Source organism: Nuphar pumila, chromosome 15 (genome assembly GCF_984573655.1).
Source record: "Nuphar pumila chromosome 15, dmNupPumi1.hap1.1, whole genome shotgun sequence".
Taxonomy (NCBI): domain Eukaryota; kingdom Viridiplantae; phylum Streptophyta; class Magnoliopsida; order Nymphaeales; family Nymphaeaceae; genus Nuphar; species Nuphar pumila.
In genome coordinates, this window is record NC_143263.1 from 31,172,949 (window position 1) to 31,189,419 (window position 16,471).

The 16,471-nt window shown below is 40.0% G+C and overlaps 1 protein-coding gene and 1 long non-coding RNA gene across 3 annotated transcripts; both read left to right on the forward strand.

Annotated features, from left to right (window-relative positions):
• The first annotated feature begins 4,753 nt into the window (after positions 1–4,753).
• Positions 4,754–7,062, forward strand: LOC149815008 (uncharacterized). Its single transcript, XR_016427990.1, has 2 exons — positions 4,754–6,726; positions 6,957–7,062. It is a non-coding gene; the product is annotated as an uncharacterized LOC149815008 (long non-coding RNA).
• A 1,817-nt stretch (positions 7,063–8,879) lies between these two features.
• LOC149815009 (heat stress transcription factor A-7a-like) lies at positions 8,880–14,819 on the forward strand. 2 transcript variants are annotated; one of them, XM_089989205.1, is made up of 3 exons: positions 8,880–8,913; positions 11,276–11,556; positions 13,807–14,819. In XM_089989205.1, the coding sequence occupies exons 1-3, from the start codon at positions 8,895–8,897 to the stop codon at positions 14,599–14,601; spliced, it is 1,095 nt and encodes a 364-aa protein (XP_089845331.1). In that variant the 5' UTR covers positions 8,880–8,894; the 3' UTR covers positions 14,602–14,819. The 2 variants fall into 2 exon arrangements, with proteins under 2 accessions (XP_089845331.1, XP_089845332.1); XM_089989206.1 differs by lacking the exon at positions 8,880–8,913 and adding an exon at positions 10,753–10,887.
• Positions 14,820–16,471: the final 1,652 nt, after the last annotated feature.

Consider the following 16,471-nt stretch of genomic DNA (forward strand, 5'->3'; position numbering starts at 1 on the left):
TATTAAAAAATTATGGGTCTTAACTGAAACTCGATCGGGCCCAAGTCTGGTATAAAATTTCACAAACTATACATGGTTTTTAAAGAATAATAAACTTTATAGACAAACTCGATAATCACTCTCTTGTCCAGCGAGAAGATTGAGTACTTTATTTATAAGCATAATAATGTTACAAGTTTTAGAATACATGGTTTTGATACGACGATCTCATTTGCTTTATCCAAAACGTGAGATCACTCATGAAAGGAGTCCAATTTGATGCAGGAGTTTCTTTTTGAGAGAAACTTCTTCAGAGTGGTTTGATTTTTATCCTTGTCTCGATCGGTTGTAACTGTTTGATTGTTATTCTTATCATGCCCCTGCGAACTCAACGTAGGTTCAATTACGATGAGCTTGTCTAGAATAAAAACAAATAGTGAGTATGAAAGAGGCTTTGGTGAGGTCGTCGGCTAGCTGGTCAGATGAGGTGATAAACTAAACTTGAAGATGACATTTTTGCACATGATTTCGAACAAAATAAAAATCGATTTTCAAATGCTTGGTTTTAGCATAAAACACTGAGTTGGTAATGAGATATAAGGCCCTAATATTATCATACAAAAGATTAGGTGGTATAGGAAAAACAAAACCAAGCTGAATTAGAAGTGGCTTGAGCTAAGGAGGGTCAGATGCAGCACATGTGAGAGATTTATATTCAGCTTCAAGACTGGATCGAGCTATTGTTCTTTGTTTGCGAGAAGACCAAGAAACTTAGAGCCCCAAAAAATAGCAAAACCATTGTTAGACTTTCGGTCATCAAGGTTGTCAGTTCAGCCTGCATTAAAGAAGGCACTGAGTTGTAAGGAAGATAACTGTGCAAAAAAAAACCCATGATGAATGTTATTCTTGAGATAGTGCATGGTGCATTTGACAGTAGACCAATGAGTAATCGTGGGTTGACGCATGAATTGACAGACATTGCTGACAGCAAAGGCAATATCAGGTCTTGTGATAGTGAGATATTGTAACCCGCCCACGACTCATCGATATAAAGTAGGATCATTAAAGAAAGGAGCATCGTCTTTTGATAACCTGGTAGTGGAGCTCGAAATAGTAGAGATAGACTTTGCATCTTTCATAGAAGCTCGGTGAAGTAAAGTAAGAGCATATGTGTGCTGACAGAGAAGAAGATCAGAGGAGGCTTAATGAACTTCAATACCCAAAAAGTAATTTGTGTATCCAAGATCTTTAATAGAAAATGCAGGACTTAAGCGTTGAATCAATTGTTTAATGGCAAGAGTGGAACTCCCAGTGATGATGATATCATCAACATAAACTAGTAAATAGTCAACTAGACCATTATCTTGAAAAATAAATAGCGTGGCATTAAAAAGTGAGATAAAAAAATCATGAGACTGAAGATAAGATCTGAGACGCTGGTACCAAGCGTGCGGTGCCTGTTTGAGTCCATACAAAATCCGATCCAATTTGCATACATGATGAGGGTAAAAAGAGTATTTAAAACTTGGAGGTTGGGCCATATAAACATCTTCAGAAAGTAAACCATTTAAGAAGACATTATTAATAAAACCACAAGAGCAAGAACAACTCGAATAGTAGTGGGTTTAACAACGGGACTAAAAGTTTTGAAAAAATCAATTCCTCCTTCCTAATGAAAACTCTTAGCGACCAGACGAAACTTGTAGCGAACCATTTAGCCATCAACATTTTGCTTGATCCGAAAAACTCATTTTAAACCAATGACATTATAGTGGGGTTGAAGAGGAACGAGATGCCAAGCATGATTAAGTTGGAGCACGTGAAACTCATCCTACTTAGTCGTGCGCCATTTGAGATCAAGATTAGCCTGTTTAAATGAAGTGGGCTCGGGTGCTAGTAAAGCAAAGCTATAAAGCAGGCAAGGAAAAGTGAGTAGCGGGTAGTGGAGAATGCACGGGGTTTAAGATCAATTTTGATTGGATAAAGTCCTACGTTGGATTTCGGTCCCCTGAGACAGATCTTGCATGACTGTCGGTCCTTAACAAGGAATTCAAAGGGTATAAATTCAAAAATATAATCATTATCTTCACTAAATTGGCTCACAGATAAAATATTTTTCGTGATAGCAAGAATATAGAAAAATATTTTTTAAATCAAAGGTAGAGCCATGTGATTTCAGAACAAGATTACCAGTGTTGAAGATGGAAAGCATCTTACCATTGCCAATCATGATTTGCTCACCCCCCATGATACTGTGATTTATTTGAGAGTTGTTGGTCATCCATAGTTAGATGATTTATAGCACCAGTGTCAGGATACCAATAGTCATCGATGGATTGCAAAGAAGGCTTTAGGTATATTCTAGCAATTTTTGACAATATGATCTCATTTTTCATAATATTGACAGATGACTACCCCACGATCGCCTTGGTTTTGTGTAACCGAATTGCTATTAGGCGAGTTTTGAGAGAAATTTCTTCCTTGTCCCCTACCACAACCTCTATAAAAGCCATGGCCGCAACCGCGACTTCTAAAAGCGAAAAAAACAGTATGCTGAGTTTCAATAGGCTTGGCATAGATCAGAATCACACATTTTTCGTGATTAAGAAGAAGATCATATAGATCTGTGAAGGTATAAGGAGCTGGATTGGTGGTGATTGAGGTCACAAAACTCTCATACTCGAGAGGGAGACCATTCAAGGTTATCTGAACTAGTTCCTCATCATCTACGACGTGGTTGGTAGCGGTAAGAGAATTAGCTAAAAATTTTATATGGTCTAGATATGACAACATATACATACTTTCTTTCTTGATGAAAGTCAGGTCTTTCTTCAAAATCATGAGTCTCAAAGGAGATTGCGACCCATATGCTTTTTTCGGAACAAGTTAGGCTTCACGTGTTATTTTTCTTCTCATAATTTGATCGAGAATAGTCTCTGAAATAGTCGTCTTGATCCAGCTGAGAGCCAGTTGATCAGAATGAACCTAAATAGGATTACTTGGATTATCTGTTTTACCTCCATCTAATGCAACAATGAATTGATCTGGTTGAGGCGATGAGCCATCAACGAACTTAAGAAGATATTGGTTGATCATGGCCTATTTGAGTTGAGATCTCTACACTAAATAGTTGTCTCAGTTTAATTTTATCCAAACGAGACTGGTGATAGCATTCCACTGGGTCGTGGGAAAGGAAAGCGATGAGGTGGAGGCCATTAAAAACTTGTTTGAGCTTGATAGCTCTGATACTATGAAAGAATAATAAACTTGATAGACAAACTCGATAATCACTCTCTTATCCACCGAAAGGTTAGATTACTTTATTTATAACCATAATAATGTTACAAGAGTTTTGAAATACACGGTTTTGATATGACGCTAACAATTATCAAAAGATAATAACAACAATTATCATTTTTGTTAATATTATCAAAATGATAATTCTGATCTCATTTGGTTTATCCAAAACGTGGGATCAATCATGGAAAGAGTCCAATTTGATGCTGGATTTTTTTTCTAAGAGAAACTTCTTCACAGTGGTTTGATTTTTATCTTTATCTGGGTCAGTTGTAACTGCTTGATTGTTATCCTTATTAGGCTCCACAAACTATACATGGCTCCTCCATGTATTAGTTGAACTTTTGGGTCCGGACCAAGGTATTCTTCTTTATCACTATATCGGGCCCCTATAAGGTTTGGTATGGGTCAAGTCCGGTAAACTCGACCTGTTGATATCCCTACTTGTCATGACCTCGGGTTCAGCTCATCTTGATACAAGTTCAATTTAAGAATTATGGCTCATCACTCATGTTAACTTTTGGAAAATAATTGGATCTCCAATGGATCCAAAATATCTTTTTTTTAGTGAAATTCAATTGGGTCTCCAAGTGGACCTATCATCTTATTTTTCGTAGTGGGATCCATTTGGGTCTCCAAATGAATCAAAAATATTTTTGACTTAGAGGGACCCATTTGGGTCTTTAAATGGATGCATAACTCACTTTGCTTAGTAGAATCCATTTGGATCTTCAAATAGATCCAAAATACTTTCTACATTAGCGAGAGATCAATTAATTAGGTCTCAAATAGATCCACATCCTTTATGTGTTTAGTTTAAACCTTGATATGGGTCTAAACCCTACCAAAATTCATTTGGGTTGATTTGAAACATAAAATACCTTGTAAAAATCTTATAAATTTCTCAATTAATTAAACATCAAATAACTCAAATAAATGTCAAAATATTATTGATAATGAATTTACTAACTAATTAATCGATAAGTTTCCAGAAAAGCAATATTTAACCAAAATAGTTCACAATTTTTTAAATTTATTTCAAAATTCTAAAAAAATTGTGAACTTTACAATAAGAGAAATCATACCTCGGATCCGATAAAAACTAGATGAACCAGATTTAGACCATACTCGATAAAATAATATTTTCATTATTTTTATATTTTAAAATTTGTGGGTCTTAATTGGAACTCGGGTCGAGCCCGAGTCTGGTATAAAATTTTATAAACTATGCTTGGATCCATGTATTAATCGGACTTTCAAGTCCGAACCCGAGTCTTAATCGGGTCTTCTTATTTGTCACCATGCCCGAACCCTATAGGGTTTGGACTGGGTCAGGGTCCACGTAAACCCAACCCATTCACACCCTACTAATGATGAATAAGGGGTGTCAATGGGTCGGGTTTGGTTGGAACCCTTTGGAACTAGACTTGGACCATATTTATGGTTATAGTATCGGGTCATGACCAGGTCTAATCGGTCTATTATAAAAAATCCATACCCAGGCCCGATAAGAACTACATGAACCAGACCCGATAAAATCATAATTTTTTTTTATCATGTTTACATTAAAAATTTGTGGGTCTTAATCAAAACTCGGATCCGGACCTGGGCCTTAATCGGGTCTTCTTATTTGTCCCCATACCCGGACCCTATAAGGTTTGGTCTGGGTCCGTTGACAGCCGTACTAACGATGAACGAAAGGAAGAGAATGCAAGAGCCCTTATTCGAAACAGGTAGGGGCATAACGACCAAGAAAAAAAACCCCTCTCGGCTGAGAAATGTTCTTTTCCAGATGCTTCTCGCGACACGAATCGGTGATAAAATGCCTTAGTTTTGTTCCTCGCGCCTCCAGATGCTTCTCGCGATACGAATCGGTGACAAATAATGTCTTAGTTTTGTTCCTCGCGCCTCCAGATGCTTCTCGCGATACGAATCGGTGGCAAATAATGTCTTAGTTCTGTTCCCCGCGCCTCCAGATGCTTCTCGCGATACGAATCGGTGACAAATAATGTCTTAGTTCTGTTCCCCGCGCCTCCAGATGCTTCTCGCGATATCAATTTCTTGCTTCTGTTGCTCCATAAGTCCAGTAGCTTCCCACGGCTTGGAAGCGACAGTATAATTCCAGAAGCTTCCCCCCGAGCAGAAACACCAAACATAATTCCAGAAGCTTCCCCCCGAGCCAGAATTATAAAGGATTGACCCGTTTCCCCGGCAGAATCTCTCGCAACCCTCCTCTATCGAAATTTCTAGAATAAAAAAAAAAAAAGAATTTCCCCCAATAAACTCCTAATTCCTGAACACATGAAATCCTACTTTTGTTTTTTACTACTTTTGTCCATTTTTTCGCCCATCGATAAACCTGAGATTTCTACTTCGAAGGTTCTGGAGAAAACAATTATTCCCCGCTTTCCTCTTTTCCCTCAATGTCCAGAAGCGTGAAATCCTCCACATTCTTCCCATATCGAAACCAAAACCAGAAAATTTCCCAATTGCACAAATTTCCTTCAATTCTACGCTGTTTTCTACCAGGAATTTCCGGGGTCTTTTTTCCCAAATTGAAAGGTTGAAACAACAAAAGCCGAGACTCTCCTTCCTACACCAGATTTTGGTGAATTCTGACCTGTTCCTTGCTTGCTCGCTGAGTTTCCGATGGATCGTTTTCCGGCGAAGAGATCTTCTGGCCGACGTCGCCATTTTGACCAAGCCATACTTGACTGTAAAGAGTGTGTTTCTTCAAGTACTGCCGGGATTCAGGAAGGTGGATCCGGATCGTTGTGGGTTCGCCCACGGAGTGTGGGTTTCTGGCAGGACGGGAGCACCTGCTGAGGAGAATCAAGAGGAGGAGACCCTCATCACCACGGACCGGGCTCCTGCGTCTAGTTGGTGGGAGAGTTCGGGCTCGATGGGGAGATGGAGTGGTTGAGGAGGGGCCGTAATGCGTTGATGCTGGAAGTGGTGAGGCTGAGAGGCAGCAGAGCTCGAGGGCCCAGATGATGGCCATGGAAGACCGGATACAGGGCACCGAGCGCACGCAGCAGCACATGATGCCGTTCCTTGCGCGAGCCCTGAGCAACACCGCGTTCATCAGCAACCTGCTCCAGCACCAAGAGCAGAGGAAGGAGGAGAACAAAGGTGGCAGGCAAGAAGAAAAGGAGCCTACCATCAAAGGAGAACTCTTGAATGGGGTTTTGGATGTTGATAATGATGATTTTTTTGGGGAAGAGCTCTTGAATGAGGAACCTGTGCTTTCGTGCGAGGGGGAGGGCCAATCGGTAGTGGGTGTGGGAGCGGAGGACCTGGTGGAGATTAGTCCTGAGTTGAGTGGGGTGATGATATGAACGTGTAAAGTCTCCTGCTTGGATCAACTAGAATTGATGTCCTAGAAAGCATAGGAATCTAGTATGGGTTCTGTTACTGATACTCCTGCATGGGCCATCATCACCTGGTCAGGTGGTAGTCTGTATTTTTTGGGCTGTCTCCCTCAAAAGAGTGAAGATGGTGGTTCTGTTGCTTTGTACATCGTCTTTAAAATTTTTTTTTGAAGGAATCATTTTAAGTAGCGCCTTTCATTTTGTTTTTGAAGGAATCATTATGCTTGTACTTGCTTTTACTTACTTTTCTTCTTAGTTCTTGCTCATCTTTCTCTAGCTTACTCTTGGTTTTTGAGTTTTGTCTCGTAGGATTACGCAATTGGGCGGAAACCTGAGTGTAGAGGTGCAGCAAGTTGGATACTTTGAGGTGGTCACTCAGGAGGCGCTACAGCGTCTTTTGGCTCAATTCCGGAAAGGTGAAATACAATTCCATAAGCTTCCGGCGAACCCAAGTTCTATATAAACGTGTGAAGTCTCCTGCTTGATCAACTACAATTGATTGATGGCATAGAAAACCATAGGAGTGGACAATTCGGGTTCTGTTACTGATGCTCCTTTCCACACTCCTGCATGGGCCATCATCACCTGGTCAGTGTGGTAGTCTGTAGTTTTTGGGCTGTCTCCCTCAAAAGAGTGAAGGTGGTGGGTCTGTTGCTTTGTACATACTCTTTAATTTTTATTTTTGAAGGAATCATCATAAGCAGCACCTTTCATTTTGTTTTGAAGGAATCATTATGCTTGTGCTTGCTTTTACTTGCGTTTCTTAGTTCTTGCTCATCTCTCTCTAGCTTACGCTTGGTTTTTGAGTTTTGTCTTGTAGGATTACGCAATTGGGCGGAAGGCCGAGGTGCAGAAAGTTGGATACTTTGAGGTGGTCACTCGGGAGGCGCTCCAGCGCAGTTGGTTCAATTCCGGAAAGGTGAAATACGATTCCAGAAGCTTCCGGCGAACCCAACTTTTATATAAACAGTCGGCCCCCGCCTACCAGAATCTTACCGGGTTCTCCCTCGCACGAAATTTCTAGAAGAATAAAAGATTGAAGATTTCCGGATAAACGTGAAAATCATTGTTTTTGACATTTTTTTTCACACTTAACAAAATAGATATGATCTACAGGTTTTGTTTATTGGAAACCAGCTTTTGGGTCACCGCAATTTGACTTGTATATATGTTTTTTAGGTGATCCAAAACTAATGGCCACGAAGGTATTAGTTTTTTTTGGGTGATAAAAATATGCTTTTTTTGTCCAAAAAAAACATGATCCAAGAACAGATTCTCACTAAATTGAGCATGTTAAAAACATTTAACAATTCAGATATACCATAAAACTATAGGGCAGAACGAAAAATGTGACCTAAAATGTTTAGTTATATACAGTGGCGTAGCTAGGATTCATGTGTGTGTGGGGGGGGGGGGGGGCAAACAGGGGTGTAGCAAAATGTGATAGTTCGGGGGCAGCGCCCCCGAATTATTTTTTGAGATAAAATAAAAAATGGCTACAATTATTAATAAAAATCTATTTCATATGGACGAATCAAACTAATTGCTGCAGTCAGGGCTGGGCTGGGCTACAAAAATGAATAAAAAGCTATTTCATATGGAATCAGGGCTGGGCTAGGACTGGGCTTTTAAAAAAAATTAACTATTTGGTTATATATATATATATATATATATATATATATATATATATATATATATATATATATATATATATATATAGAGAGAGAGAGAGAGAGAGAGAGAGAGAGAGAGGTGCTTTGTAACTTCAGCGGAAGATTTTGGGCTAATTTTGGTAAAATTCGGTCAAGTCAATTACTGTTTTGTCATGTCAAGATCTTTTCAAGAGTAATCTCGGATCAATGATTGAAGATACTTTGCGATGTGACCCAACCCGATTTTACATAGATTTGGTTTTTCAGCAGACTTTGTTGCCGTTTTCTGACGTCATCCGGCAACATCTAGTGCTGCATCCATACTGCACCTTGAGACCAGAGCACCTCTGGGTGCTGATCTTGCCAACCAGAAGACTATCGGGCAGACCCAAGTAAAGTGGTGCATTGGTTTCAGGTTTTAGTGAATAGTTACAAAGATCTGGATTTCCGACTGACTTTGTCGCTTTTTTTTGGCATTGTCTAGCAACATTTGGTGATGCATCAACTATCTTCTGCATCTCTACTGCATTGTGCAACCAGAACCTTCAGGCGCTCGTCCAGTCAACCGGCAGACTATCCAGCAAAACCGTGCATAATGGTGCATTTCATCACAGGTGGGTCCAAGTTTTAGTGGGTAGGTTTGACATGTTATGTTATATATATATAGATAGATAGATAGAACTGAAAATATGTGGTTTGGACAGCCGTTTTTATGGATATTTTGTTCTTTTTTTCTTGAATCTATGTGATCAACATGCTTGGTTTTATAAGGACCAGCTCTTGAATCATCTGTTGCATAATCTAATCATTTAGATATTGTGTTTTGTTAATTTTTATGAAAGAACTAATTTATTTGTTTGTTGTTTTAGTTTGGCTACGGATGCACTAAAAGCGTTGAAAAGAGTTGGATGATGATACTAATTCAGACTTTTAGTAAAAGATGGTAAATTTGTTGTGGTTTGTAATTCTAATTAGAATTACAGCAATCCATATCAGTGGATTGAAGAAATCATGTTGTATGTGTTTGCATATACAGGACGACTAGGATACAAGATAGTGCTTTATGTTATTTAAAAAAAATTGATGTTGATTGATTTGTTTAAGGAATATTTTGTTATTTACTTTTGATTTGGATACTTTGAATATCATTAAATGTGAAAGATTGAATTATATATATATATATATATATATATATTATTTAGTTCATTGTTTTTGGTATTCTAAGAATTAATTTATGAACTCGTTCGAAAATAACCTAGAAATAAATGGGTTTGAGCTGGGCTGGACCGACCTACTGAACATTGGCCTATTGGGCCAATGTGCCGGCCATGAGCTGCACTTCAAACCCGAGTCAATTAAGAACCAGGCTAAAATCTGACTCGCTAGTAAATGGCCTGGGCCATCTCTGGGCTGGGGCACGCTTAGAATCAGATGGGCCGGTCTGGCCGATGCCCATCCCTAATTCGGACTTCACAGATATCTGAATCCGAATACCTGTAAAAAATTGGATTTGCCATGAGTTTTTCTCTATTCGAATCCACATCTCAATCCGAGCCAATATTTCTTTAGGTGGATTTGATAGGTCACACCCGACTCTTTAGATTCCGAATCGCTTAGTTTACCTTACGGATGATCACCGCATCCATGTATGTGTCTTTGCGAATGGGGCTCGGGGATCATCACGCCACGACAAAAATTCCCCCATGGGATAAGAACGGTTTTCACTATTTCCTTCGTGTTTGAACTTTCGTGAATTCGAGCTTGTTCTGGAGACCTTTGAGATTCTCGAAAGGTCTAACAATACCCCTAACAAAATGAACAATGCCTTAATCCCTCCTCCGGTACTTCCAATTCGAAAGTGTGAGTTCCTTCTCCAAGCTTAACGTGATTAATATGTAATTAGAAGAAATAATACAAATGCACAAACAAATCTATCATTAAAAAAAAAAACTCTACCACACAAACTCGTTATTTTAATAACTAAGATAGTTTTATTGTCATTTACATGAAAATAATTTTAAAATATCTATAAAATTTCGTATCGATTAAAAAATTAAAATAGTCCATGTCTTCATATCCTTCTGACTCGCGCCTCATACTTAGTTCTTTAACCAAAATCTTATTAAAATTCTTGAAATCCTATAAATAGCGCCGATTTAACGCCGTTATGCCCCCCAGTCATCTCACAACCGAAAAGGAAGGGGATACAAGAGCCCTTATTCGAAATAAGCAGGGACATAAACGACCAAGACAAAAAGCCTTGAGGAAAATTGTCCTGTCCTGTTGTTCTTGTCCAGAAGCTTCCCGCGACACGAATCGGATGACAAATGTTCTGTTCTATTCTCTTCTGCTCCAGCAGCTTCCCACGGGCCGGAACACAATTCCAGAAACTTCCACCGAGCCGAAACATGAACTATAATTCCAGAAGCTTCATGAGATCATTGATATATAAATCGATCGACCCCTCCCATCATTTGCAGAACATAATACCCCGCACTCCTCAAATTTCTAGAATGAAGTTGACGGTTGCCGGATAAGGATTCTTATCAAAAAATTCCCTAATTCCTCAACAACAACGAAATCTTCTGGTACTCTCATTTGTACTTCGAAGGATTTTGTTCCTGCAATCCTTGCTTTTTGATCATCGCGAAACCCGGGATTTCTTCTTCGAAGGATTGGGAGAAAACAATTTATTTTTCCGAATCATTCCCCCGTTTTCATCTTTTCCCTCGATATCCTGATCCGGAGAAGCGTGAAATCCTCCACATTCTTTGATATGTGCAGTCTTCCACATTATTCCCGTATCGAAACAACCGAAACCGGAGAATTTTCCCAATTGCATCATTTCCTTTAATTCTACGCTGTTTTCTACAAGGAATTTCCGGTTTTTCCCGAAATTCAAAAGCTGAAAACCGGAAAATCCCCTTCGCACATCAGAATTCTGTGAATTCTGACCTGTTTCTTGCTTGCACTCAGAGTTTCCGATGGACTGTTTTCCGGTGAAGGAAGAGATCTTCTGGCCGACGGCCTCGGAGTCGCCGCGGCCGATTGATGGCCTCCACGGCGTCGGCCCCCAGCCGTTCCTGACGAAGACGTACGAGATGGTGGAGGATCCGGCGACGGACATGGTGGTGTCGTGGGGGCGCGGCCGCAGAAGCCTCGTGGTGTGGGACTCGCACCGATTCGCGGCGGATCTCCTCCCAAAGTACTTCAAGCACAACAACTTCTCCAGCTTTGTCCGCCAGCTCAACACTTATGTGAGTTCCCCCCTTCTTCTAAACCAGTCATTAGATTGATGACATTATATCGTATTGAAAAAACCAGCTCCCATGATGCTGTGCTGCCATGTATACGGATTGGTATCTCCCCCCTTTCGGTATTAAAAATTCCCCGGTTTGTGTACTTGGCATCAGAAAAGACGTTGGCTTTGTCATTCCGATGCTCCGTTGCGGAGAGAATGGACTTAACTTTTAGGTCTATCTTCAAGTCATTTTCTTCGAGCGGTGATGTAATGAGCCCGTAGAAAATCTAAAGGTCAAGTTCATGATCCATTTCATTTCACTTTTACAGGATCAGGGTGTGTCTTGGCATTAACGAAAAAGAGCTGCACTTGTAGCTCACATCTTGATGCTGGGATGCACAACGAGCCCAGCTAGCTCGGTGTCGGTTCTAGCTCGACTCGAACTTGCTCAGGTAGATAAACGATCTGATCTTGATCAGTCTACCAAAGCTCGGTTGAGCTTGATTAGCCTGATTAAGTTTGGTTTGCGTGATATAATACACAGAGTATAGTATATTTAGAATTATGTTTACAAATTTGTCACGTTAAAGGCTGTTGAGCAGCCCGGTAACGTGCTAGGCTTTTACGTAGGTGGTGGGTAGTTTGAAACCCACTGTCTTTTTCAATTTTTTTGACTAGAGCTGAGCTAGATGGAGGCGGCAATGAAGGTTAAAATCAAAACCAGTGCTGTGCGGGGATTAGGGATGGCAGTGGAACGGGGAAAGCGGGTCCGTTTGGACCGGGGATGGTTGCAGGGACGAAGGTTAAAATCCATCCCCGTTCGGGGATGAAAGTACACGCTTTTCCCCGTCTCCGCAATAGCCCCGCCCTGCCCCGCCACCGCCCCCCCCCCCCCCCCCCCCAAAAGTACAATTTATAATCCGAAGAAACCGGACCCAACACAAAGACCTGATTGCGATGGCTCAGCCCGCTGTACCTAAGGTCATTGTGCTGGCAGAGGGTAAAATTTCGCGGCTAGAACCCCTGCTCTCGAGACCTATGACGCCCATGAGAATCGAACCTTGAATTGACTGAGCGACTAGCAGCCCACCCCCATTACGCCAACCCCTCGGGGCAAATTCATCGACTTGGTTTTTTTAAGAAAAAACACTTGATGATGTGGTAGATTCTGACGTTTTTTATTTGGCAGGTTGCGTGTTCGAACTATCTAGGAGCCTCTGCTTTTTTAAAGGGGGAATTTCATTTAAGGGCCAACCTTTTGACTATGATTCCAAAAAATCAGCCACTGCAATTTCAAATATAGCCATAGGCCAAACTTTTCTTTAAAACGGTCGAATAAGGACCTCAGATCAACATTTATTATCTTGTAAAAAATGTGATTCTTTTTTGTTTTCTTTATTCTCCCTTAAAAATTAAAAAATACTCATTCATCCTCTTTAAAAAAGAGAACTAAACGGTTTGAAATTGAATGATTAACTTGTAATTTGACTTGTGACTTAACTTGAGTTAGGTGACAATAATAAATGTATATATTGAAGGCTTTTGTTTGGCAGATTCTAAGAAAAGAGAGTCGCATGTTTGCAATTAGGGGCAAAAAGTTGGCACCTAAATTAATTTTTTGTCCTTAAACTGATGATCGGGTACTGATGATCGGGTTTGATTCCCCAAACCCGATCGGATCTTGCTGTGAAATCAGTTTTGGTCCTGAATCTGACTACAGAACGAATAGGCTTTTATGAAATAGATTACCTTCGGTTGGGTCAGATATCCCGGTGACAAATTTTTTATGTGGCATTACACATTTTTACTTAACCATATATGTTTATCTAGGGCCACTAGAATGTGAGAACTAAAAATATGGGTATTTTCAATATGTTTTTTGCAAATCCAACTAAGTGGATGTGGTTGGCATGGAGGATTTGCTAGGAATCAACCATTGGATTGTGTATTTTTTTATGGAAAAAATGTGATTTTTGAATGCTTGAATATTTATGAAGATTATGAGCTATTGATTTCAAAACCTTAAACAAAACCCTGTCAGATGATTGAGGAGCTTGTTCTTGTAAAACCAAGCATGTAGATCACATCTACACGGTTAGATTCAAGAGAAAAGAAAAAAAAATCCATGAAAATGGTAATATGAAAAATATAGGTGGTCAACATGGGGGAGATTGTAATCTACTATCGCAAGGAGTCTATATTTACATGTATTGTAGATGGATTGTTTTTACCGTTGAGTGAGTCTAAAAGAACAAACTTGTGACAGGGATTCAAAAAGGTAGATCCGAATCGTTGGGAGTTCGCCAATGAAGAATTTTTGGGAGGACAAAAGCATCTACTGAAAAATATCAAGAGGAAGAGGCGTACCTCGCAGAACCCGCATCATCTTGAGTTGGGACATTTTGAGCTCGATGAGGAGCTTGAGAGGTTGAGGAGGGACCGCAATGCGTTGATGTTGGAAGTGGCAAGGCTGAGGCAACAACAACAGATCTCAAAGGACCGGATGATGGCCATGGAAGGTCGGATACAGGGCACCGAGCGCAAACAGCAGCACATGATGTCATTCTTGGCGCGAGCCTTGAGGAACCCCTCAATCATCACCAACCTGCTTCAGCACCAAGCCCAAAGGAATGAGGAGATCCAAAGTGGCAGCAAGAGGAAAATGAGCCTACCAAGCTCTGAGATCAAAGGAGAACTTGGAGCACAGATTGTTAGCTATGGCCATCAGGTCGAAGAAGAAACTGAAGAAACTGAGGAATCGATTGAGATCACAACTCTTTTCTCTGCACTTAACAGAGAATCGATCAATTCTAGCAAGGGTGGTGCACATCAACTGCTGGGTTTTTGCGACATGAGTCACTTAAGAGATTTGGATGTCAATAATGATGTTTGGGAAGAGCTATTGAATGAGGAACCGACGCTTTCGTGCAAGGGGGAGGAGGGCCGATCAGAAATGGATGTGGGGGTGGAGGACCTAGTGGAGATAAGTACTGATTGGTGTGAAGATATAGAAGTGAAGGTCTTGCTTGATCAAGTAGAATTTATGGCATACAAACCATAGGAGTCTACTTTGGGTTCTGTTAATGATACTCTCTTCCACCCTTGCATGGGTCATTATCACATGTCAATGGTTTAGTCTCTAGTTTTTAGGTTGTTTCCCTCAAACCGTGAAATGCACTAGATGATGAGCAATGTTGGGTGAAGGTGGTGCTCCTCTTACTGTATTCATAATCTTTATGAATCATAATAAGTAGCACTTTTATTTTGTTTTTGATGGGATGTTATGCTTGTGCTTGCTTTTACTGCATTTCTTCTTGCTTATCTCTAGCTTATGTTTGGGTTTTAGGTTTTGTCTTGGAGGGTGGGACTTAAGATTAAGCAATTGGTTAGAGATTGAGTGTAAGGGTGCAGAAAGGTGGATACTTTGGGGTTGTCATTGAGGAGGTGCTCCAGGAGCAGTTTGCTAGAATCTTTAGTGCATTGTTGTATCTCTTTTCTCTTATTTTTTTTTCTTTGGTTTGGCTTTTTGTTGTTTTCTCTTTGTCCCTGATGATGAGGTTGAGATAATGCATTCATACCCAAGATGTGTAGTTATGAAGTTAGAGGTTTGAAATAAAAAATACTAGATTTGTTCATCGATGATGTGCTATTAGAGGCTAGAATCGAAGGAAAAAATCTTGGTTACTAGTATGCATATAACCCAAAGTTTCTTTGGGCCGTACAAGACCTTGGTCCCAAAATTCTTAACAAGTGAAAATCTAAAATAAGTATTTTACATTGAATTACATCCATCACACCTCAATTAAAATTACAAGTTCAGCTTCTGCTGAGATCACTAGCTTCACAAAGATAAGGCTCCAAGCAATGATGTAGTTTGGTGTTCAACTTTTGGGCACCGCGGAGCATCCACCTTCTCCAAATTGTGGACCTGTTATTCTCTACTTTATCTTCATTGATTTTTTTTTATAGTAGTTCTTAGAGTTCCATATATCTATCTCTTTTCTTAATTGTTCATGTGGTGCATGCTGCCAGGCAAGCTAGCTCACCCAAAACATCATCATCTATGATGTTGTTCAGGACCTCCGAGCATCTTGGTAAGAACCGCTTCCCTTATCATGACATCATTAGGATTACAGAAATATTTGGGCTTATCATCTCAAAACCTTGGAGGATAAAGTAAGAAGTAGCATCATACCTAGTGGAACAAGTGAAATTGGTAAAAAAAAAAAAAGTATGCATCCATGCATGCTGGTGTGCACATAAGATGCAAGAACCATATTTTTGAACACTGACCCTTAGCCATAGATTGTAATGTTGCCTAATGCAAGGGGCAAGTACCCCGAACCCAGCTAGCTTTTTTGTGAAGACAATAATCATTTATACATGAGGTTTAAGGCCAATTATACTATTTCATGCTTAAACTAGTGATCCACACAAGCGGTGGTATACATGTTGACTGCGGGGCAGACGTACCTCCTCAAGCTCGAAATCAGTCTCCTCAAGCTCATGATCATTCTATATGTACCAAAGCTTTAAAAGGAAACCAAAGAATCACATTTGAGTTACCCCAGGTGCTCAGAAAGTTCATAAAATTTATGTGCGTAGATATTATTTTTGATAAAATAAATGCTCATCAAGATCGACTTAGTCATCTTAAGATGATGTTTGTCTACTTCTCTGGCTTCCATTTTGAGGGTATATTCACCATTTCACATGATAAATAGCATGCAATAAGCTGTAATAAATATATTATGGTAAATGAGGATTGATCATACTTTTTGCCCATATTTTCTCTTTTACCTTCTCGGATTGCACCCTCCCTTTTGTGTGTGTGTGCGTGTGTGTGTGTGTGTGCATGCTCATGCATGTCTATTCACATTGATTAGCATACAAGATTCCAACAATTCTTACTTTTAAAGACCCAACTCAGT

Bases quoted from the DNA above. Each gene is read 5' to 3' on its own strand.
- LOC149815009 (XM_089989205.1), top strand. The intron at 11,557-13,806 runs GTGAGTTCCCCC...AACTTGTGACAG, and splicing joins TCCGCCAGCTCAACACTTAT to GGATTCAAAAAGGTAGATCC.